The sequence below is a fragment of the Drosophila miranda genome, chromosome 4 (assembly GCF_003369915.1).
Source record: "Drosophila miranda strain MSH22 chromosome 4, D.miranda_PacBio2.1, whole genome shotgun sequence".
NCBI classification, from domain to species: Eukaryota; Metazoa; Arthropoda; class Insecta; order Diptera; family Drosophilidae; genus Drosophila; species Drosophila miranda.
In genome coordinates, this window is record NC_046677.1 from 16,427,678 (window position 1) to 16,453,410 (window position 25,733).

The 25,733-nt window shown below is 39.6% G+C and overlaps 1 protein-coding gene across 4 annotated transcripts in view; it reads right to left on the reverse strand.

The window, feature by feature from the left end:
• Positions 1 to 25,359, reverse strand: part of LOC108162368 — a 37,164-nt gene extending 11,805 nt beyond the window's left edge. For 2 of the 4 annotated variants that reach the window (XM_033392648.1, XM_033392649.1), the window contains exons 1-3: positions 19,544 to 19,892; positions 1,232 to 1,483; positions 186 to 1,151 (exon numbers count right to left, since the gene is read on the reverse strand). In XM_033392648.1, the coding sequence (XP_033248539.1) occupies positions 186 to 1,151; positions 1,232 to 1,483; positions 19,544 to 19,616 (1,291 nt within the window). In that variant the 5' untranslated portion in view covers positions 19,617 to 19,892. Of the gene's footprint in view, positions 1 to 185; positions 1,152 to 1,231; positions 1,484 to 19,543; positions 19,893 to 21,939; positions 22,473 to 25,258 lie in introns of those variants that run through there. The other 2 variants (XM_033392646.1, XM_033392647.1) reach the window with 2 other exon arrangements.
• Between the last annotated feature and the right edge of the window lie 374 nt (positions 25,360 to 25,733).

Consider the following 25,733-nt stretch of genomic DNA (forward strand, 5'->3'; position numbering starts at 1 on the left):
CGACGTTTTTGCAGCGGATGACGTACTATTTTACGATTTGCGAGCGAGAGCGTTTTAAAAGCCAAATAACAAACGTACAACACCAACAAATGTGTGGACAAATTACAAGTTCAACTTTTAATAAGTATTAGTGTGTATGTGTGTGTGTTTGTGTGTTTGTGTGTCTGTGTGTGTGTGTGGCTCACCCAATTTAGCAGACAAGACTGTCTTTGGCTGCTGCCTCATTTGACCACCACCCATCGATGCGATTGTTGTTGTTGGGGCTGCTGCACCACCACCCCCCACCACTGGTGGCACAAAGTGCGGCGCATATGTCTGATATCTCTCGTTTTGAGCTGGAACTGGAACCGGAGCTGCTGGACTCTGTGCTGGATACGGCACCGGCGGCGGCAGCGGCAACTGGAAGGCATTTAACGTGTGCTGCGCCTGCTGCTGCAGCTGCTGCTGGTGGTGCGAGTGATGGTGCGCCGTCGACAGGAGCGTGGATGAGGGGGGGGATCCTAGGCCGGCACTCGAATCGGTGGCCGTGGCAGTGACAATAGCTGTGATTGGCGGACGCTGGCGGTGATGCGGCAGCGTCTGATTGTACAGTATGGTGGGTGGCTCTGGCGGCGCCACAGTGTGCTCCATCATGTTGAGGCGCGGTGGCGGGAAGTCGGGCGGCGTGGCCGAGTACACACGATGAATGCCACCGCCCAGGCCATGGACACCCGTCGCCGTCGAGGATGGATGCCAGGGCAGTGTGGTCAGATCGTTGTACCGGCTGGTGGGTGGTGGCATTGGGACATACGGCCCCACAGTCAAATCCCCCCTGCTGGCATTCCCATAGAACGGATGCGCCTTGTGCTGCTTGTGCTGGTGCTGATGCTGCTCCGGCTGCTGCTGATGATGCGGTGGCGTCACTCCCACGCCCACTCCCGTTTGCTGCTGCTCCAGCCACGTCCGTGTGAAAATGTCATCCGCCGAATTGGGCGTCAGTTCGTCAATGGTCTGGTATCCAGACTCTGTGGCTTCGCCGCCGCCCGGCGATGCTGCACCCCTCACGTGCAGCATGTGGTAGCTGCCATGTCGATGGTTGCACTGGTATCGTCCCTCGTGCACCTTCAGGGCATGCCGCACGCTCAGATGCGCCTCGATCTTGTGCTTCTCACCTTCAAGTCGGTCGAAGAAAGTTCAGGTCAGATCGGTCCAGACTTCCCTTCCGCCCCCCCGCATAGGAGGAGATACTCACCCTCGATGGCGCTCTCCGCCAAAGTGTAGGCATGCTCATCCCGTCCATGCCGCAGATTGTGACGCGTTATGGGCTCCCCGTTCTTGAGCCAATGGATCTTCTCCGTGATCGGTATGATGCAGGTTATCGAGAAGGGTTCGCCCAAATTCACATTCGAATCGCCGTAGTAGATGGCTGGCGTCACCTCAAACAACTCTGTGGAGGAGGCGGAGTCTCCGCCCTCATCGCTGGTCTCCGCCAGGAGGTCATTGGCTACTCCCATGGGCGAAAACAATCAGCAGCAGCATTTTGGAGGGGGGTTTACACAGAGATCAGTGACAAGATCGATTACAAGTAGTATTCGAATCGATTTGAACTTAGAAAACCATAAGCGAAAATCGAAACAAAAGTCGAAACCCAAAAGAAATCTAGAATATAATTTAATATTATAAACTAATCTAATCAGATAGTAGCTGTGTGCTAACGATTAATGGTGGGGTGGGCTTACATTTAGGTGGTTTTGCTTTTGGTTTGTTTCGGTTTTTATCTTTTATGGTTGGATTTAATTGCTGGTTGATCCTGTAGTTTCGAGCGATTATTTGATTTCAGCGCCAAGTTGCAAAATATATATATATTTAATCGAAATTCTTATGCTGGGGGGTGGGGCGGGGGGGGGCTAATAAAACACACTTACATACTAGATGTATGTATGAACATATTTTCATAGGAAAAAACACACACAATCCGAACGAAAAAACAAATAAATAAATACAACTTAAATAGAATTATAACCGAGAAGATTTGTTTACTTAAATGCTGGAAATTAACATTAATTTATGTATCGATAAATGGGCATTGGCTGGGGCCACACTCTGAGTGATTTACCGTAACTTAAACGATAGTTTTTGGTGGTGGATAGATTGGGGGATAGATTGAGAGACAGAGAAAGAGGTTGTTTGTAGAGAGACAGAGAAAGAGAGAGTGAAGTTGTAGAAATAGAGATAAAGATCAAGAGAGAGACATTTGTTTTTCTTCGAGAATAAATCTGTATTTATAATCGTTGTGTGTTGAGAAACAGATTTATAGTGGGGGAAAGTTGTGTCCACAAATTCAGGGAATTCTACTGAAACAATTGGAGTATAACTATAGAGATAGAAGATGAAAGTAGGGTTTAATATATGATACTTTGATAAACTTCCAATATTAATAAAAACTTAACAGCACTACTGTTTCTTTAGGGTGCTGCGAACAAGTATTCCGATGTTCGGTCCCAAGAAACCAAAAACAAATACATTGTTTGGGCATGACACAGTAAATTGATGGACTGCGTTCAGAGTCCAAGGATAATCTAAAAAATAAGTAAGCTAACACTATCCCGAAGTAACAGAATTTCTTCCTCATGAAATATCTTTGAAATTGTATATTTTATGGTCATTAAATAGTAAGTTAATTATTCTGAAAATGAATAAATTTCAAGTATCAGTTTTTTGCTGGATTCTTTAATTCTTTCTTCCACAAAGTTCTTTAAATCATAATTTGTTCAAGGTCTAACCGCATCAGTTCTTAGATTTTCCAGTAAAAACAAGTTCAGGTCACACACTGTTACGGTAGTATTTTTTCAATTTCTGCTTTTGATCAAAAGTTGTTCTACATAGATAACCGTAACGATGACGTCAATGGCTGACTGGTAGCAACTGCATCATCGTTGGGCCAAGCCAAAAGAACCCCCTCAACAATGACGTCAATGATGGGACCGGTTTGAACTGCATAATCCCGCCCGTTACCACCCCCAAAGACCTGGCCATGATGCAAACCTTGGGCCATTAACTTGTTGGATTTTGCTGGCAACACAAGCTCGACAGCAGAATTGTTATCGTCGAGTGTGTCTGTATGTGGGGATGATAGCACAATCCCGAAATGGCCCATAAATATTTGTGTAATTGTTGTATGTAAGAGTATGTTTTGTTAGCGGATGTATTACAAAACGCGCGAAAGAATAAACACACAATCTTATCAGCTGATTAAACGAGTCATCCAAACGGACAATTTCTTTATCCTTATCGGGCCGACATGTCAACGCACGTTTCTCCTTTCCCCGCCGTACACCGTTCAGGCACACACGTCACATAACGTCACACACACACATCCGTCAGTCAGTCAGTCAGTCAGCCTGTACCCTGTACATACACTCATACGGTACATAACTGTAGTTCAATTACGAGTGTGTTTACGTCTCTTTTCGCCATCTGCTGACATTTTCTCCTCCGTCTTTCTTCCTGCCTGCACGGCTGCTTCCTACACGCCTTTTGTTCTGTCTGTGGAAAAATTAAGCGCAAAGAAATGTAGATTTTTTCCGCACTCACAAACACACACAAAGACACACACAGACACATCTGCAGAAAACAACTACAGCAACAATTTATTGTGGAAACGCTATCCCTTGGGGTTCGAAGTAATTGATACCCTGTACAGATACAATATTCCAAGAGGGCAATAACATGAATATAGATTCAAACTAGGGATCGAATGGATTATAATTTCTAAACAATTTCAGGGCAAAAAATTCTCTTTCCACTGAGCATCCGCCCGTTGACATACCCTACGATAGATTTTGTTCTTATGGATTGCCAATTTCATCTCGGACTTATCGTCGCCATCCGAATCTTCATCTTCAGAGCAATACCCTCTCCTCGAGGGTAAACCATGAATGTTACATGCACGAGTCGCGGTAGCGCATTTACCCCCGCCAAGTGTAAGCCCCCCTCCTCTCCGCACCCATCGCATTTAGCCACCCAATGTTCGCCGAAAATGCTTTTGTCACTTTGGACAGCACTCACACACACACACACACACACACACACACACACAGAGAGAGTAAAAGAGAGAAGCAGAAGACAGTGTACAGGAGAAAAATGCCAGCACAGGGAAGCATATTGCACACGGCAGACGGGCGGGCAACGGGGACACAGCTAAGAAATATTACAAATTTATACAACACTGTCACGCACACACACACACACACACAAAAAAGCACGTACAGGTGCCAGGGCTTCCGACAGGGCCCAAACTGTAACTGTCTCTTTAAGCTTTCACATTCCAAAAGATGAAAAGTGCTATTACCTAAAAGATGCAATCATACGATGTACATATGTACACTTATATTTACACGTAGTACAGTGGGTCTTGTCTGTATCAAAAACACCAGAGATTGAGGTTGTGGAGAAGCTCTACAATATGAAATATTTCCAATTCAAATTTCAGTAATATCAGCGGCGGTATTAAAGTTACTCATACATTTCGTTTAAGTCAAGATGTTTTTAGGTGAACATTTTAATATTCGTTTACGTGTTTTTTTTTTTAATCTAATTTTTGTATTTAATTAATATTTTGAATTTTTTTATTTTATTTTGAATTTTTTCAATTTATTTATTTTTTAATTAATATATTTTTGTAATTTATTTATTTTTGTAATTTATGTATATATTTTTTAAATTAATTTATTTATTTTTAAATTTATTTATTTTTAAATTTATTTATTTTTAAATTTATTTATTTTTAAATTTATTTATTTTTAAATTTATTTATTTTTAAATTTATTTATTTTTAAATTTATTTATTTATTTTTAAATTTATTTAATTTATTCTATTTTGTTAATTTTTCTCTGAAAATTACGCACTTGTAAGTAAGTGAATTAAACATTTTTCGTCGAGAGTTACAAACCGAAGAAAATACTAAAAAATTCCAAATACTACAGCATTTACATGGGCTATGGCCAGCCCTGGGGAATGTATAAACACACCTTAGAATTTCCTTGTTCTCCTTTTTCGCTTGTGCTCCACCTCTCTTTCTCTCTACCTCCATTTTTTTTTACAGATTTTTTCGACCAAGAGAGGCAAACCCTAAACGTTTAACCGCCATGCATGTTGTTGCTGTGCTTTTTCAGTCGTTGTTGTAGGTCTGACAAGAAATTTATGGTTTATTGCTTGTTCATCTAACATAGTTTTTGTCGCATTCCTTGTGCCAAATAGAAAGACGAACAAAACGAATGAATGCGGGGCGCGCCAGAGAACACAAGAGACAGAGTCCACACACACAGAGACTGTGGCGAGAGAGAAAGCACCGTCAAAAAGCGCAAAAACTAAAACTTTATTTAATCAAATTTATGGGACTGCCTGTAGTCTATAGACCTCTGGCGCTCTACATCATCCCCATAGATTGTGACATATTGTTATAGGTATTTGTCTCTGTCTCTGTCTCCGTCTCTGCCTGTGCCCGCCGTTCCGTTCCGTTCCGTTCCTTTATGTGCGTACAAATTAGCATGCCCACAATCGAACATGCATGTGCATGTCTTTCTTCGAAAGTGTGTAAGAATGTCTGAAACAAATATTGCATTTGTACATCTTTGCGGTACGCTTGGCTGAGTAGAAGGTTGCGAAGACTTATTCTTGATCAGGATCATAAGAAAAGTCTTTTATATTTCTACCCAAAAAATATGTTTAAATTTTCCTCTATTTTGCAAAAGATGTACATACGGGCACGTTCCGGCTTTCCTTCTTGATGCCTTACATTAGTGCTCGACACGCACAAGCGAATGCTACAAAAGAGAATGCCCGATCATGGCAAAAACAACAGACATGTCGTGTCGTGTCGTGTCGTGTGTGTTGTGGGACAGCGCGCTCTATTAAGGTTATGGTGATACATGCACATTTTTTGTACATATGTACGCAGGTATCCCCTAGTCGTAAGTCTTTTATTTTCCGCCAATCATGTATCGGGTTTTTATTGGTTTTTAATGAACTCATTTTAGTGGGGCTGTGCTCTGGGGAAAAACAGGGCAATACAAAGTCGAACAAATGGCCGCCCCGTATCTCTGTATCTTTTGTTGTAATACTTTGTGTTTCTGTAGTTGTTGTTTGGATTTGCTTAGAATTGCTGTTGCTGTTGCTGTCTGCTGTTGCTGTTATGGCCAAAAGCAATTAAATTAAAATTTACACACAGAATTTGCAAAAAGCCGCGAAAACGAATGCCAAAGTGCGCGAATTACACTGCACAACACAAAAGCAGCGAGGGGGGTGCAAAACAGGCTGAATATAACAAAAAAACAAAAAATTAGATTAAATTAAAAATTAATTAACACCAAACCAGAACTGTTGAGGGTACCTGTGTGTGTGTGTGTGTGTGTATTGGTATTATTGTGTTAAGCATTCCGTGCGCACGTGAAAACGCTCAGTTGGAGCGGCCCTGGTTGGAGCAGCAACAGCATGGACAGGGAAAACTCTTTGGGAAGCCCCGAGCAAAACATTTTTCAAACTTTATGGGAATCAGATTTCGAAAGTTTCCTCCGAAAGTTTTGTCCCCTATTAGTAATGGACAATTAAAAAAAGGGAAAATGGGGGGCTTTAAGAGTCGCAACAAAAACTGCAAAATGAAATATTCCTTTTCGGGGAAAAAAAACCCAGAGAGCGGGTCGTATACTTGATTTTTTGTTCACTCTCAAAAGTGGGCTACAAATACGCTGATTAACCCTTAATTTTCTTTACTTCGTTTTTTTTTTGTTTTCATGATGATCATACTACATTTATTCACACCATTAATCGCATGTCTTAATGGAAGAATTACAAAGAAAAGAGTTGAGAGTCATTGAAAAACTGCTATAGATATGTTAGTCGTGTTTCATGATATCTTATCAATAAATAATGGCTTTTCATGCTGATATTTGAAGAATGAAAAGGAATTTCTGTTCCTCCACAAAACAGGGGAAAATCCTAATGATTTTTAAAACAAAACTTTATGTAAAACATTCAGTATTTGGTAACATTCAAATCTCCCTTTAAGTAGTTTATTTTTTTGTTTATTCATTTATTTATTTCATTTTTTATAAATAAATAAATTAATTAAAAATAATATCAATCAAATACAAAAGATCTCCTACCATTTAAAACATTTTATTTTTTTCAACTGATTGAATAATTGTGGGATTTTCGCAACAGCATTTTCCAATTTACCCTTTATTTACCCAACCCGTACAGACCCCATAAAGAATTGTCTAATTACATAATACACAGTTTGTTGGGAAATGTTCAAGATGTGTGTTGTTCCTGCACTTCTCAAGTGACTGACTGATTGATTCAATTGGAAGGCAACAAACGATCGACAGACCGGATCGCAATGGAAATGTATCGATCGGAATCGATGGGTCAGTGAACGCCAAGGCAAACGCACGAAACAACAACAGAAAGAAAAAACAAAGAGAGTTCATTAAATAAATTGCATGCGAAAAGGCAATTAGATGCAAAGAAGCGCTAAACTTGACAAACAACCCAAGCGCACACATACACACGCTATAGATACAGCTATAGATACATTAACACATACAGATACAGATACCTTTACACACAGGGAACAAAGCAAAGTTGATACGAATAAGGGGCGAGAGGGCTGCTGCTTTGTGGGGTGGGATGGGGTGGGGTGGGGCGACGACGGTGTGTCACATTTTTAAAAAGCGCCAACTAACCATTATTGTGATTATCATTATCATCCTTATCATAATCAGACCCGAGATTTATAAATAAATATTTAAATACGCAGCCGAGTTACGCGACGAAAAGCAAACACAACAAAGGCGGGGGCAGTGGGGGAGCCGGGGGTGCAGGGCGGGGCAAAGCAGATTGCTAGAGCGGAAGGAGAGACGTCAGCGAGATGGCATCGAGTCATGTGTCTCGCGTGTGTCTGTGCTTTTGTACGAGTATATGTATACCCTTGGCCGGAGGAGGTATTACGATTTTGTACAGTTGTTGGCATAGAGATTGCATCTCCATACAACACCACAAAAGTGTGTACATATGTATGTACATAAATATGTATGTATGTAGGTATATTCTTGATCAAAGAGTCTATATATTCATAAATGTCTGAGCCGTTGGGAACTATCGTTTTATTTAAAAATACTTTGCCCAGATTATATATATTTTTTTTTTTATTTTATGTTTTTATACATATTTATAGTTTTAGGTATATTTATTTTATTATTTTATTTTAAAAATTAAAATTTAATTTAATTTATATATTATTGGTCTTACATTTTTTAAATTAATTTTTTTTTCGTTTAATTTTTCTTGATTTTTATTTTCTTTTATTTTCCTAATTTTCATATTTTTAAGACTTTTATATTTTAAGTAATGCTTTTTTGTTTTTTTTTTATTTTACTTGATTATTTGTTTTTCACAACCAAAATTATTCATTTTTCTGTTCTGCAAAGGGTATCAAAATATTCGGCTCCCTAAGGTTTTGTATTTTTGGCCATGTCTGGTCGGGTCTATGCGTGCGTGTGCTGTAAATTAAAATAAAAAATTTGTTTCGTCTATTTTAAAATTAGCAAAAGCCAACCAAAATGAATATGAAAATGACGAGGCGCGCTCTGGTCTGGTCCGAACTACCCGTGCGATAATAGTAGTGCACACATGTGTGTGTGCGTACTCGACAGCATCCCCATACCCCATACTACCCATCCCCCAGTACTAAGCACTACCATATCTCTGACAAAGTTGTGCAGTTTAACCTCAAAACAAACAAACATGTCCGCCGCCGCCGCCGCCACCGCCACCGCCGCTGTACAGGAAGAAGATGTGTGGCAGCAGAACGGAAAGCAGCGGAAGGAAGAAACAAGCAGGCAATAGCAACAACAACAGTTACCGTAAACTTTTACAGCAAATAAATTGGTGGCAGGGATGCCGCCACCGTCGCCGCAGCTACTATCGATAGTTAATGATTCATCGAAACGTGACAGCAGCTTAGCCTGGAATACCCTTAATGGCCGGAAACAAGACAGATGGATAATACATGGGATTAAATAGTTGGCATACGAGGCAGCCAGGAACTTGAAAAATGGATTTTGTACTTTGCATTCTCCGCTCTCTGTTCTCTGTTCTGCTGTTCCAATCATTTATCTTTCTTTTTGTTTGTTTGTTGCTGTGGGATTGTCTGCGTAGAGCACACATGGGTGTCTTGCATGCGTGGCAGGAAGAGTACCAAAAGTCCTTCCATTTTTGGGTAAACACGAGTGTGCCTCACGGGCACTATAGAAGACTTTATTTTATTTTTAATTTAATTATTTTATTTTTTAACCATTTTTTTACTTGATTATTTTTGTGTATTTAATTTATTTTTCATTTATGTGTGTATTTTATATATTTTTATATCTGTATTGTATTTATTTTTTATTGTTATTTCTAGATTATTTTTTTTTTTGTATCTCTGTATTTTATTTATTTTTTGGCTATGTATTTTAATTATTTTGTATCTCTGCTTAATAAATTATTTTTTATTTCTGTATTTTGTTATTATTTTTTTTTTCTGTATTTTTTTAATTTTTTTCTGTATTTTTGTATTTTTTTTATTTTTTTTTTGTATTTTTTTTTTATTTAGGTTTTTTTTTTTGTATTTTATTTTTTTTTATTTCTGTATTTTTTTTTCTTATTTTATTTCTGCCTTTTACGTTTGTACGATTTGGCAATATATTTTGTTATATGTGTAATACTACCTACAGCTGGCTACTTCTCCAGCCTATGAGATTTCTTAAACGATTCAAGTATTTTTTAGCCGTCTTAATTGCTGCGTTCTTTTCATTTAATTTCGGACCAAATCAATGCACATTTGAAGTACTTAAAGCAAACAACAAACATTAACAAAACACTTGTTTAACGTTTTCAAGTACCATGTAGAAATAACAGAATAGGAATTCGAATACTTGTAGTACTATTTGTCTGTGCCAGCCTGCCTTTCGGCTTGTGTCGGTACATAAATATTTTATTTGCTTGCAGTTGCTGTGTCTAATTAAACGAAATAAACATGGTCTAAATTTAATTTCAGCCTCTCTAGTGGTCGGTTTCTAATGGCCATGGAAACGAAACAAACGAGCAAAAGCAAAAACGAACCCGGAACGGGTAACACACTGAAACACAATCAATGGAACAGAATAGAACATCGGGTATCTTTTTTTTTTTTTTGTATATAGTAGACACGGTTACAGTGGTTGCTACAATCCAGAAGTTCTTCGCCTTTGGTTTGGTTAAATAAAATTAAGTATTTAAACGAATAAACTATAGTTGTTTTCCATTGAGAGTCATTCTATACAGCAGCTTCCCTTGCTCCCGAGATTTATTCTTCGCCACGTGCGAAAAGCGAAAAAGATAATGCCCGAAAATTCAAATTACAAAAAATACATGTCGTGTGCCTGACACACCCCCCCGCTGCTGTACAACGTTTATTTGTCTCCGAGTGAAGGATAACTCCTACTCCCATGCTACCCGTATTATGTATCTCAAGGAGACATCTCCACCTCCAGAGAGCTAATTGTGGATTTGTGTTAGGAAGTGAGCGAGACAGCATGCAGAACTGTTGCATTTCAAGTGAGTGGCCAAATGCCCCTCAAGCGGTTACCTTGAATGACGCTCCTACAAAGGAATGAAATGAATCAGGCTGTTAAGCGGATCGTAAATTTACAATGCACAAACCAATACAACAGCTTTCAAGTAGATGAGAGCACGACCAAGAGAGTTTAACGTTCAACGATGAAAAACAGTTCAACCTTTTTCCAATCAAGAACGAATATAAAAAGCTAGCTACAGATAAATGTTAAATGATTTAACTGCTCTCAAGATTGAACACAGAGTGTGATAAAAACTCAAAGAACTTGAAAGAGCAAGCGAATTTCATTGAGGAATAAGGACAGATCAGTCATGTAGGAGAAATCTAGGAATTATGAAAGAATTTCTGTGTGTTCCCTCTTTTCGAGCGAGCACTGTATTGTCTACAGTTTATCAGCCGCTGTTTGCTTGACCGATCATTGTTCTGTGTACGTCAGAGAAGCCATCAGAATTGATCAATAAATTTGTGGGGTTGTGTCAGCGTTTTCGTTGAATATTTCTCCATTTATGTGGCTGTGCCTTGCTTTCATTTCTGCCTCCCCTTCTGTGGGATGGATCCCCCATTCGCCGCCCTCTGTCTGCGCCATTTATGTCAATTATTATTGGCTTTGGCACAATTGGAAACGAAACGCAAATTGATGCAAAGAAAAAGGAAAACTCGTGCGTGCCTGTGTCTGTTGCCAATTTATTTATTTATGTATTTATTGTACTTGTAAAAAAAAGTACACATTTTTACAGTAAATGCTACCCATGTGGCAGCTCGCCGCCATTTAATTGATAATTGATTAGTGCTCGATTGTTTCCAAAAATTAACGCATTTCGTTTGCAGCGGTTCTCTACATTGAGTCATCACTGTGCTTGCACACTGTATCACACTGTACTTTTGAACTTTGAAACCAAAGAGCAATTATTTAATTGCTGCTTGGAGCCCACAGAACAAACCGAATCGAATGCAAACAAAAAGCAAAGCGATAAGGCGGCCCGTCCCGGCCCTTGGATCTTTCGCCAGCGACTTATCAATAATGCTGTTTATTTGCACGGTAATTCCGATATTGAATCGTAAAACAAAGGCAGGCACAAAAAACGCGCACAAAGAAAGCAACATAATAATAAAACTAATAATGATGTTACAATATATCAAAGAAAGAAAACTGAAGAGCAAAAATGAATACCTAAATAAATAAGAATTAAATAAGGAAAAATTAAAAGAAATTAATAGATATCGCATGAAAACTTTCAAAAAAAGTTGCATCGTGATAGCAGGGACATTAGAGATGATCAGGGGAGTATGAAGCTCTTTTGAGATTTTTTCTTCATAAATTAAACACTGCCCTATGCCCAAAATGGTCTATGACCTCTAGTGCAGTGGTGGGGAAGTTGATTCGTGTTCCATGGATGCAAATTTCGGAGTTCAAGTCTGCCCTTAGATTCGCATTCATCGTATCGCACCTGCATTTCCTTTGTCCGTAAATTTTCCTCAATTTTGCGTCCTCTTTGCAGTCACAATTGAAAAATTCCCAGACAGACGGCCAGTCAGTCAGTCAGAGTGAAAATATTTTGAGCCAAAACGAACCAAATAATGGAAAACGGAGGGAAAATTCCGGGGTCTCTGGTCTGGCCAGGGGCCGCGGGCCGCATGGGGTCTGGTCTGCTGATTGATTGGGCCAGGCCAGCAAAGGGTTGGACAGAGGTGCGCAGTGGGGCGGGGGGGGAGGGACAAGCACACAGGCTGGCATTTTCTTGGTGACGTTGGCGACTTTTTTTTTGCATGGCTTTTTGTTGCTGCCGTTTGCTGTCGATGAAAAGCCAAACAGACAACAAAAACTGTGGGAGTGCTTCTTTCTGGCAGACAGTCAGACATAAAAAAAAAACACAAAAAAAAAAACAAATATATACAGATACTTATAAATGCCATTGACTGCACAGTGGGCCACAGGCAAATCTGTCCAAGTGCAAAACGCAATAAAGAATACATAAAAAAAAAATAAAGCAAAGCTAAAGATCAGTGGACAGATACATATATACCCTGGCTATACCTTGGATACCTCATTTTGGATGTTCCAAAATAGTAATACCCCCTGCTAAGGGTACAACAAAAAAAAAAGAAAAAACCTGACATTTCACACTTGTAGGTGACACACACAGACAGAGAGAGAGAGAGAAGGAGAGAGAGACAGTGAGAGATGAAGCCCAAGACAAGTGCCGATAGGACAAGAGAGTGTCCGCTATGAAGCGCTCTCTGCTTTGTCCGCCAAGAAAAGAGTGCGAGAGAGTGTGTCCGCAAAGAAGAGAGTGGGAGAGAGTGTGACAATAAGAGCAATGAAACTACATACATACATACGTGTCTATATGTGTATGTACGAGTGTGTATATTTGTATTGTTCTTTAAAAAAAAACAACACCACCACATTTATTTATATTTATTTTTAAATTTAATGCTCTTGCAGTATAACAAAGGCAGAGCAAATATTCAAAAGAACCTATAAACAGACAACCGTACAGATCTACTCGCATGTACATATCTTTATGAAAAGGTCTTTAGAATGTGTGAACTCTCTCGATGGTGGCTTTTATCAGGTGCTCGCTAATAAAAGAGCAATGCTAGAGCACTGCCAGAGGTGGAGAAGGACGGATGCGGGGATGCGGGGGGATAAATTCTAGTAGATAAAAGCGTTAAAATACGACTTTGTTTTTGCTTTGAAATGCGGTACGGTACCATCTTTTTCTTTGTATTCATCTTGCTTTTGCTGTCTTCTTGCTGTCTCCTTCCTGCTGGTCCTTGCCCACTCCCACTCATTCCGATTACAGTAAATTAGCATGGAAGAGAATGGGAATGGAAATGCAACGGCAGTAAAAGGCGCACAAACGCATATGCACAGACTTCTTACAGTGGCGGGCAATAGAATAGGACTTACAAAGCTCTATAATATATACAACTACAAAAATTACAGACACAAATTGTCTAAACTCAAAACTTGACCCAGACCAAATTTAGCCGCAAATAATTGCCTTTAATCTACACTGCACATGTTTAATGTTTAACACTGTTGTGTTTAATGGCTATTTTATGAGTCTGCCATAGACTTTAGTGCTATTTGGTGATGAAAACAGTCTCTAGGTCACATTTTAGTGCATTTTTTGCAACTCGAACTTAATGAATGGCAAAACCAGTTTTGCTGTACAGATTTATGTCCAAGCACACACACACACACACACACACAAAATTTATCTATAAATCAAAACGAAAGATTAGAATATTCAACTGAAAATTCCTATTAGACAATAATGATTTTGAGTATAATATATTATACTAATTAATATTTTGAATATAAATCTTGGACTGAAACGTGTTTAATCCCTAAAATTCACAAATTTGTTGACGCAGTGAAATTCAACTTTTATGAAGAAACTTTCACCATAGGATCATTTATTTAATATTACTGGACCGATAGGGAATGATTATAATCGATAATTATAAGAGTTGTAAATATACTATAATATTATAATATATTTAAAAAAAATAAAGGACGCTAGCCCATTTTTTAGCCCTATATCACTGTTAAAATTTGTAATATACATAAAACAAATACATAAATATATACGAAAATGTTTGGAACTATGTATATACATATGTAAATGCTAACATTTTGACCCCAGGTGTTTGGCCCTGTTTAAGAACAACCATTATCTGGTACGTACCGGAAACACAAGGCAACCTCTATATTGAAGAAGAACAAGAATAACCAGAGAAGAGAAGTAGAGGAGAGGAGAGGAGGACAACAGTACAAAATGTGCCGCAGGCATTAAAAGGTTGAGAGAGAGAGAGAGAGAGAGACAAAAAAGACAAGAGAGTTGTGCTGCTGCTGCTGGTGCTGCTGCAATCGTAATGGCCCCAGACAATGTGCAATCAGGACGGGAGAGGACGAAGGGGAAGGAAGCCAATGCGGCGGCCCCTCCCCGCTCCGCCCACACTATAGAAAAATGAAAACTGGCAGCAGCGGCAGCAGCCTTTCTTTCATTCAATATGACGACGCCTTTCTCTCTGTCCATCCTCCGTTCCCCTCTCAGGAATACAATTCAACCTGAACGTTGCCCCAACACCCCACACCCCCCCAAAACAGAGAACTCAAGCGCCAACGCCATGCAACGTCGACATTGAAAGGGAAATTACATTTCATGTTTATTGTCTTAATAAAAATAATGTTTTCTCGCAAAAGAGAGACAGAGAGAGAAAGAGAGGCGGCACAGAAAAGACACCGCAAAACAAGAAAACGCCTCCACCCCACATCTCTCCCCGGCACAAATCATCTCTCAGTTTCAATGCAAAATGCAGATAGATATTCCCAAAGACAATCTCTCGCATAGTCGTAATGTATTTTTGTTGCCAAATGCACAACAACAACAACAACAAGCCATTGAAAAATCTCTGATCTCTCCAAACAAAAACAACTTTGAATTATGGTTTAGCATCCAGCAGTTCAAGGAGTTAAAACGTAATCCTCTTGAGATTCAGATACACTTAGAGAAGGTGCTTGGCGGGGGTTTAGTGGTTGTGATTTATTGCATCGCCAGCAAATGTTCGTCACAAGATATGGAACAGTTGGAACAGAATGGAATTGTAATTGTTATTTCTCCTCAAGTGCAGAATTTATGGAAGGTTTTTTCCACTGTGTAATATAGGAATGAGATCAAGGATTCTACAATTCTTTGTAAAAAGAGGAAAAAGCTCTTGTGGCAGACAAGATTTTGCTCTTCGTAATCTTCTACCAGAGCACAGACAGTATAAATAGTATCGCCCATACATTTTAATGGAACACGGGTTCATATGGCCTATGGCCAAACCTATACCTATACCTACCTATAACCATCCCTTAAAATGAAAACCTGATTAAACAAGTGCCTTAAAATTAAGCAAATAGGCGGCATTCTTATTCATATTCTTATCTCGTGATGTATCATCTCTTCATCGGTTTCAGATTTGTTCGATTGGTTCCCAAACATCGTCTTCCAGATTAACACAGGTGTCTTCTTCTCTATCTTCTATCTTTTGATTGAATGCCTCCACTGGTAGTCAATCCCGGCGCCTCGCCCACGCACCCGGTATGCTATTCTTTATATTTTAATACATAGTTAGCATAGTTATTTGTTAATTAACATCAGATAGATAGACAGAAACTTAACACCTTATTTAGGAGATGTACGCATCAAATCATAGATAAAGATGCGCGGAATAACTCACACACATCCCACAGAGAACTATGAGAGCTCTTTTTGGAAAAGGAAACCCTTGGATGGCCCTATACGATTATGGTGATTTCGTGATATGGTAACATGAGCCAACCCAAAGACAGTTTTTCCCTGTTTTCCCTGTCACAATCACTAGACCATTTTTTCCCAATTTCCTTTGTCCCACTGTGGGCTTTACTTTACTTTGCCTTTTGTTTGCGCCGGCTTCGCTCGCGTCCTGTCTTCTTGTTCTCTTTGTGCGCTCTCTTTTGGGTGAGCCAAAATTTAAATATTTGACATTTATTAATGTAATGAAAATGTCATTAAATAAACATGCCAAAATGAAACTGGTTAGCCGAATGTACACACAAAAACAACAACAAAACCGAACCATTCCTGTCGTTTGAAGTCGCGGCAAACAGGTATCGACACTATGATACCCGCTAACATATGCTCGAAAGCCAGGTGTTCAAATAGCCAAAGGACAGGGGGCATTTTATGTTTCTTCTGGCTATAATAATGATCCGATTGCCACCAGATTCTGCCATCAAGTAGATATAGTACTTGTATATGATGCTGCGCGTATGGATTTTTGGTTTGATTAAGTAATTCTATACTTTATGGGCTAGAAAACGACACTCCCTGCCTGTTACTACACGACTTTAATATCCCCCCCTATACGCTTTGAGTACCGTGTGTAAAAACACTTGCATGTCAAGAAATTTCACCTGCTGGGGGGAGTACAAAACACTCAAGCAATACATGTGACAAGACCTAGGGGGGGAGCGAAGGCCAGAAGGCCAGAAGTCCAGACGGTACCGAACCAGAAGGCAATTGGTATGGGAAGCTACATTATTTTTGGACTCTTCGCACCATTTCGGAGCAGTTCGGCAACATAAGCACCTGGACAACACGTGGTTTTCTCGCCGTTCTTTCAGAAAAATTGGCTTTGAAGTAGCTTTTGCCTGTACTTTATATTGGCTGTTGCCACCACCAGAACGAACCCAAACATTTCAAGAGTGATTCATATAGTGCAAACATATGAATGTACCTCCTCCTACACTCGTTCGTATTCTGCCCTCCTTCCTTCCTTCCTTCCTCGATCTTCCCTTGGGGGTAGAGCGTTCTTTCTGGTCTATGATTTCTTTAATGTATTCCACGGAATAGCTCTTTTATTTCAAAACCATTGTATATTGTATATTTACGCAAATAATTTTAGAAATCATTGAAGAGAATGTTTTTTTGCACACAATACAATTTTTAGTCATAAATAAAGTTGAGATTCAAGGCGAAGGGCAAAGAGGCTTTTAATAAAATATCTATTCTTATTATTTACACCATGATTCAAAAATATTAGTTTCGAAGCTATAGTAACAAATACTTACTCATATTTTGTTTTTATTTGGTGACAAATTTACAAATTATGAATAATTTCAATTTCCGATAAATTGTAAATTAGTGAAAAGTGAAAGTCTTATCAGTTGAATCTTGAAACTATTGATCCCATTAATCCCAACGATCTGCTGCATTTCATAATTAATCGAAAAATAGATTCATGAATGATTGATTGATTCAATGAATCTCCATCGGACTAAAGCAAATAAAGAAACATGTGCATAAAAGCTTATATAATTATTTATTCCTTCCGTTTCTTATATGGAAGAACCTGTCTGTCTCCTCATTGGCGTATGTATGTGTGTATCTCGAATACCCCCAATCAAAAGTGAATAAAAGCATGAAATGAATATGAAAGAAAGAAAGAAAACAAGAAAAGAAAACTCAATTAATACACCTTGAATGTGAAAATAGCTGCATACGGGGCATGTACACAAAACAAGGGGAAAAAAAATCAAAATTCATGAACATACGTAGGTTTTTTGGTCAGAAAGACAGACAGTACGTATAGATAGATATATGTAGATGGAATAAAATAGCATGGCTAAGGTAAATGGATAGTATGCATAGAATAATAAATAGATGGATGGAATAGAGCCCCAGTGGCAAAAATGAATGTAAACAAAGTGCAGTCCCGTCCGGCGCGCCGGTTCGTGTCGGGTACGCCGATACTAGGCGGGGTAAATCGTTTCTTTTCGTTTCGGTTCCGATCGGTTCGGTATAGATAAGTTAATATAAACAAATCGGCAGGGTCTAAAAGCCATTATTGGACTGCATGTAAAATTGCCTTAAAGCTAAACAAAAATTTTGAAACCGAATGAACTTGATACAGGTTCTTCTTCTGCCCAGACTAGTCTCTCCTCTGCTGCTCCTCTTTATTCTTTCATTTTCCATTGGCAATTGTGTGGAAAATTGAAAATCAAATGAACAAGGGCGAGCGATAGAAAGAAAGAAAGAAGGAAGAAAAAAAACCAAACAATGTCGAGGAATAGTTGGGAATGGGATTCAAGTCCGACAATATCAACTATAAAAGGCAACAACGAAAAATATATCGAAGAAGCACCAACTAGTCCCCCCACCCCCCAACCGTTCGCTTGACCAAGGACCAAAAGCAGTGTAGAGATTGGTGGCAGAGACCTCGGTCAACAGTCGAAGAAGGAACCAGAGGAGAGGGAGAGCTTACAATATGAAAAGAGAAAAAGCATAAAGCCAAGCTGAAGGAAAGTGTACGAGTATGGCTCCCACTATATGTACCGCTAGTTCTCTTCTAGAGGTGTGTCCGTGCATGGAAATTTATTCAAGATTTGAATCGATACAGTGCTGAAATTTCTTCTTGACAATCAATTTCCAGACATGTACTTTCCTTTCCCACGAGAATATCGATTTGTTAACTTATTTTAAGCGCAATTATCTTCATTTAATTGACACCACTGCAAGAGTGAGGCGCTACACCACTTAATCAATACGGTTCAATGACTTTTTGGGCTCATCAACAAATCGTGGACATCAGGGCCGGATTTGGTGGTCCGAAGGCCCTGGGGCAACGAAGCAACGAAGGAGGCCCCTAATTATATTCCGAAAATTGCCGAAAATTATATTGCCAACAGATAAAATAGGAGCTCCGGGCCTGGTGGACATGAATCAATATTTCTTTGGAGTGCTTCTCCTCCAGAGATGTGTTAGAGATTTACCTCCCCGAAACTCCCAAAATATATATAATTTCTTGTGGTTTTTTGAAAGTTGCTTAAGAATAAAAATAAAAAACCATAGTATTTAAAAATTCCTTCGATGACAAATCGATTCGTGTCACGCTACTATCGCCTGCCCGTCTCTAATTGTACGTTTTCTGTTATTATTGGTATAGAGTGTTAGGTTAGGTGGAAGAAAAAAAAGAGAGACTTGGGAGGGAAAAAAGAAGAGTGTGCTTGTCAGGGCAGGGGGCAACCTCTCCCTCAATTAGGGGGCGTGTAGGGGGTTAGGGCAGGGTCTGTTTGTGGGGTCTTATATATGTGTGTGTGTGTGTGTGTATGGTATAACCGCATACAATCTGCTATTATTTATTTCTCTTTTTGGTTTCCTTTTTTTTCCTCTTGTGTGTTTTGTTTGGGTTCTCTTGGGTGTTGTGTTTTGCAATTTCTGGGGGGTATCACAGCTGCATTTTCTATGTTTTTTCTTTTAAGGTTTTTTCTAACGCTAGTGGTCTTGAGGGGGACAACTTAGAGGTTAAAAAGGGGGAAAGGTAATTGAGTTTTTTTTTTCCATTGTTTTTGTTGTTGCTGTACTTACCAAGTGATTGAGCATAAATCGCTAAAAATATCGAGAGGAATGAAAGAGCGCTAGCCAAGAATTTTGCCTCCATCTTTGGTATTGATCCGTTGTGGTTGTTGTTTGTTGTTGAATTTTCTTGGTGTTTGTTGAAGTTGTTGTTGTAATTGCCGCCGCTGCTGCTGCTGCTACTGTTGTTGTTGTTGTTGTTGGTGTGGGTGTTGTTGTTGTGGATTTTTTTTTATTCGTTATTTCTTTGTCATTTGCATTGATTATAATTTTTGTGAAATTACTTTTTTCTTTTTTAAATTAATTAATTCATTTGTAGTGGTTGGTGTTGTTGTTGTTTTTGTACTTTAATCTTAACTTACTAAATCATTATGATAAATATTTATTTATAAATTAGATCTTTATATTTATATTTATATTTATACGATTATTTTTAATTTGATATTTAGTTGATGCGATTGATGTTGCCGTTGTTGTTGTTTTTTGTTGGTTTTTTCGTCTCCTTTTTGTGTTTTGTTTTTCAATTCGAAATTTGTTTCCTATTTATTATTTAACCAGCTATTCCTTCCAGCTCTTCTATATTTTATTTGTTTTTAATTTCTTTTAGCCTATGTATTTTCGCAAAATAAAGGAAAATTCGTATTATTCGAATTCTTCTTGTTCCTCTACTTTCTCTGTTCTCTGTTGTGTGTTTCGTTCGGTTTTAATTTTATGCTTTTTGCAAAAATAAAAAAAAAAATAAAAGAACAGAACACGCAAAAATTAGTGAGCGAAAGAGAAGGGAAAACTTTTTCAAAATACATAAATTTTCACAAAAATAAAGAAAGTAAAAGAGAAATGAAAGCGCCCAAGCAAATCGCCCAGAGGGGGGGCTGCGTGGGGCAGCGCAATCAGATATAAACGCAACTCAAGGATGCGACGACAGCCAAGTCGGCCAACGACAGGCGCAGCCAAAGAAGAAGAGAAAGAGGAGAACTGAAAGGAGAACAAATAACGAAACCGCTCGACTATGCGATACCCCCGCTACTCTAGAGGGAATTATTTGATTAGCCAGGAAAAGGAATTTAATCTGTGAATTTCTTGGGACTGATTTGTGTATTTTGTTGTTCGATTCTGGGCACCGACTCAGCTGCCAAAGGCATTGACGAACAGACGAAGCAGAGAAGCCGAGGAGAACGAACATCGAACGAAAACTTAAATGGAATTTACTCCTGGTATAATATCTTGGTATGTTATAGTTTTGATAATCAATCTGCCGGTTTGAGACAGGATCTGTCGAAAATTAAAAACGATGTTCATCTGCCTGAAGTTCGGGGGAATTATGGTACTTTTGGTGGCCCTATCTCTAGAATAGTCCACTATGCAAATCCTTTTTCTTATCCACATAATACCATTTTTTTTTGTTCTCTATGAGTAACGGGGTATCAGAAAAGCCAAAAACCGAAAGCCGAACGAACAACATTTAACATTCAACTAAATATAATTTTATAATATTTGCGTTTTTGTGTGTATGTTTTTTCAATTTATTTATTTTCTTTGCTTCTCTCCCGCCATCCCTGGCCCGCGTTTAGCTTGTCTTTCGTCAACGTCGTGCTGCACACGTGCTAGCCATACACTTGGGTGGTGGCGCGGCGGCGGCGGCGGCAGGTGGAGGAGCCGCTGCAGCTTGCTAATTTGATGTTAACTTTTCTTCTCAGCTTTATTAACCGTTTCCACGCACAGGCCACAAAAAGCTCACACCCCGACACGCACACGACACACATACACACACGTCAGCATACATATGTCCGTACGAGTACGAGTGCGAGGTATACCCGAACGAATCTGTCTCAAGTCCAAGAATTCTGAAATGATTTTTGTTCGGTTCAGTTTTTTTTGTTTTCGTTTTTTTTTTTTGCAGCCAAAAACCGAAAAACCAAATTATGGCACGTTGACGACGAAAATACTATTTTCTGGCTAGACACAAAAACGTAACAGCCAGAGTGGGAGAGAATTCAGGAGAGAGAGAGAGGGAGAGAGAGCCGCAACACACACAAAGAGCAAATAATTATGATTTTCACACAAGGAGCGCAACAATATTTGGCTTTTTTTTAGAAACACTTTTTTTTTGTATTTAAAAGCAATCGTTGGTATTTAGAGAAAATGTCTGGTTTTTTTTTTTGCTGTATTTATAGGGGCTTTTTTTAATGTAGGAATACTGTCTATTTTTTTTTTTTTGTTTCTTTGAGTACTCTTTTTTGGTATTTAGAAACAATTTCTGTTTTCTTTTTTTCCGATTTTAATTTATTCTTATAAAGTTTCTTGTTGTATTTATCTTGAATCTCTTTAAGACAATTTGTGTATGTTTTTAAGGACTATTTTTTATGGTCGAGTCGAGTGCTATTTAATTAAAAACCGTCAAAACATACTATTCAAAACAGTTACACTACAAAAACGGACCAAAACTATGGTCAGAGCGGCAAAAGCGGGGAACAGAGATGAACGAACGAACGAACGAGCGAACGAACGGAACGGAACGGCACGAAACGAGCGAGCGAACGCAACGGATTGGAGCAACGGAATGAATGCCGCACATGACCAGGCGTGAGAGAGTAGCCTCCTCCTAGCGCTGCTGCTTCTGACCAAACACGGGCGCTGCGACAGCGATTTCTCTCTCTGTGTGTGTGTGTTCGAGTGAGTAAGTGGATTGTACTTGAGAGCCTTATCTTAATAGTTGGGGCGGCCCGTTATCTTGACCAGGCCCGATTAGGGATTGTTACACAAAATGGCGAAACCTACTCAAATAACAGTAATTCCCTGCTGTACTCCTGCATAACAAAGGTGGTCCACAAATCATGTACACAAATACTAGTACACAACAACGGAGGGGGCGATTGTTTGGAATAGTTTCAAGTTGAATTCCCTCTGCAGTGTGACACTCTTTCATTAGAATATTCACGGCATTTATTTCAGGGATTTGACAGTGAGAAATTGTCGATCCATTTGAGACGAAATATATTCATTCATCCCCTCGATTTACTTTATCAATAGAAAATTCCAGCAAGCAATTCGATCATTGTAAAAACATTCCCAGCTGGATTTTGCTGTTCCGCCGCATGATGTCTGCGGATATTGATAACGGCAGGCGGCCGCCTAGCTTGGATCTCAGTTATCTAGCCTCGAGTTTCGTATTGCGTCTGAAAACTACAGCAGAGCGGGTGGACAAACAATCAGAGGAAGATAGAGCCCCTCAGCTGAACCGCTCTTTGTTTGCCCCGACACGACGTGCAGGGAAACAGCAGCAGGCCAGTGTTTCTGTGATGTGTCAGGAGAATCATATCACAATAAGATAAAGCAAGCCTCAATGCAGTACTTTAATCAAATACTAACTATTTCCACGACCAGTCCCCGACGCAGTCCAAAAACTGACCACTGCTTCGATCCGCAAGCAGTTTCAAGCGGTTCTGTTCGGTTTGTACATGTTTTCCTTTTGAGCAGGGAACTTGTCTAATTTAGTACCGCTAGCGGAACAAAAGGCGAACAGCCCGAATACACACAAAGTCGTCGTCAACTATATTTATTTTTACAAATTTTGCGAGAAAAATATAAAAATGTGCGGCAGCGCAATCAGCTGTTTGCCGTAATGCAGAAGAGAGAGGGAGAGAGAGCGCAGAGGTAGAGGGCCCAGAGAAGGCGGCGTGACATGTTATCGATCGAACAATACTATCGATTTGCTTTCCAGCTGCTTCGAGGTCAATCGAATGGAATTGTGTGTTTGTGTATATGTGTTGGGCACATTTCTAGGAAAGTTTCTTTTCTTTCGCCGTTCTTTATTGGCAAACTTTGAGCATAAACACTTTGGAGACAAATTGCTTCTAACCGCAGCTAAGCAGCATAACGTCATCTTCAGCCATGACTCAGTTTATTTGCTCTCTTTCTCACACTCGCAAACCACTAACACACACAAAGAGTGTGCCGACGATGCTCTGCCTGGCCTGACGGACAGAACGTGGGAAGGAGGGGGCGGTCGGTCAAATGTGGGGACCGAACAAATATTAACAAGTGAGAATTTAAATGAATTAAACATATTTAATTGGTTTAATTAAAAGGCTTAGTTGAGCTCGTATGGCGTTCGAAATAGCAATCAAATTCACGCATCCCGAGAGCTGGCGGGGGACATCCCAATCCCATCCTATTCTCATTTCCCCCAGGCTCCCTGCCGCTGCGGCACTGGGCCAATAAAAGTTCATTCAAATGACTTTATAGTGCACACGTGTGTGTGTTTTCTCATTGATGTTGAGTACAGTAAAACCAGGCTTTCGTGAATCACGATAATCATGATTTCATATTATTTGCCGAGACCTAGAGGTATGCAATGTAATTTTCCATACAAATCGTATAGAAAATATCATTTCTCACTGGTTATAGGAGGCAAAACCTGTTCAAAGCCGTTCTTTGGCTGTCATTATTCACTGTATTGATGTTGATGTTGGTGTGTCATGGCGCAGGCTGGATGACGTGATTGTCGTTGTCTCTCCTCTGCGCCCGCATATGATTAAAATGGGGAAAACAAGATAAAACTCGCTGGAGCAAAAGGAGCACTGCCTCTGCCGCCGCTGCTGCTGCTCTGTGGTTGTCGATAGGCTTTGCCAGTGGGTCAGCAGGGGGGAAGTAGAAGAAACAGGGGGGCAGCAAAATATACGCATGACACTCCTTGCCACCGCACACACACATCAACACCATCGCAGGCACGCGACACATGTACGCGAGGTCACTCACACAGGCGCACCCACCCGCACTATTCCACCGCTCCTTTTCACTTCCTTCCACTCCCCTCCACCACACTCCCACTCCACACAAGCATGGCAAATATTATTAGTTTATTTTCCACATTATATGGTCAATAATTCGTCGATATCCTATATGTAATGGTTTTGTTCATCAAACATCACCTATACATATATTTATGTACGTATGCATATACTGGAAGCACAAACAATTGGTATTTTTCGCAAAAATAAGTAACGCGTTTTCTTTCGGCCGCTCGCTGCCTGGCTGGCTAGCGGTACTTAGCGGGGCTGCTCTTCCTCCTCTTCACCGTTCTTCTTCTCTTTCTTTATTTCTCTTTTTTTTAGCAGGCGATGACGACAGCGTGCGCGGCGTCGCTTCTTTTTGCCTTCAATAACATTTACACTTTGCACTATTTATGTAATAGTTTTTCAATCGGTAGCGCGGTGTTTCATCTCAATTTGATTTGGGGTGGGCACTGGCAGGGAGGCGGGCAAAGGCTGCATACTTGAGGTACGGAATTATGTACATTTTTTCACATTTTTCCGTCGAGATGATTTTTCTTTTGCATTTTACTACCAAAGAGAACAAACTACCAACACACACACGCAAGCACGCACACACACACTGTAACAAGGCACGCACAAAACACAGACACACACATGCTCAAACACTCTTCTTCTCAATGACGAAATTCTTCGCACAGCGTTGACAACTCTAGGTTCGGTTCTAGCTCTCCAAGCTCCCTCTTGCCATGCAAGAGTATGCGTATAAGCACATGTGTGTGTGTGCGAGAGTACTGTGGTGCTTTTCGTCACAATTTTTGCGTTGGGCAACCAAGCACCTTTGATTTCTTGACAATTTTTCACATGTTCACCACTTGTTAATATACACACGTACACCGCTGATGCATTGGCATTTGATTAAACTTTTTGATTTTGCACGCTTTTCGGAAATTACCTAGCACACAAAACACAAAAATTCGATTTTTTCCTCGCTGATATTTTCACGCGAATGACCTTACATCACACGCATACAATACACACACACACATACAACTAATACGATGGTGTAACCAGCGCCGGTGTAGCTCGAAAATACCCAAGAGTCAATCAAAAAAAATATACCAAAATAGCAAAAAAAACCCGACATCTTTTGTCTTCTCTTCTGTAACATTTTAGATAAATTTTTTTGTCGTAGATAACATGTAGATAAGTGCAGATAATGTAGAAAAAAGTGTAGATTTTTTAAAGCTACATTTATAGAATTCTCTTGTCTTCAAACTCAATTCAATTCAATTATGCCACGGCCTTTGGTCATAGCACCAAAGTGGGTTACAAATTGAGAGATAAAAACTAAACGTGCAATTGTAATGGAAATTAGGTTTTTCTGCCGCATGGCATTTACATTTTACCTGAATTCTACATTACATTGC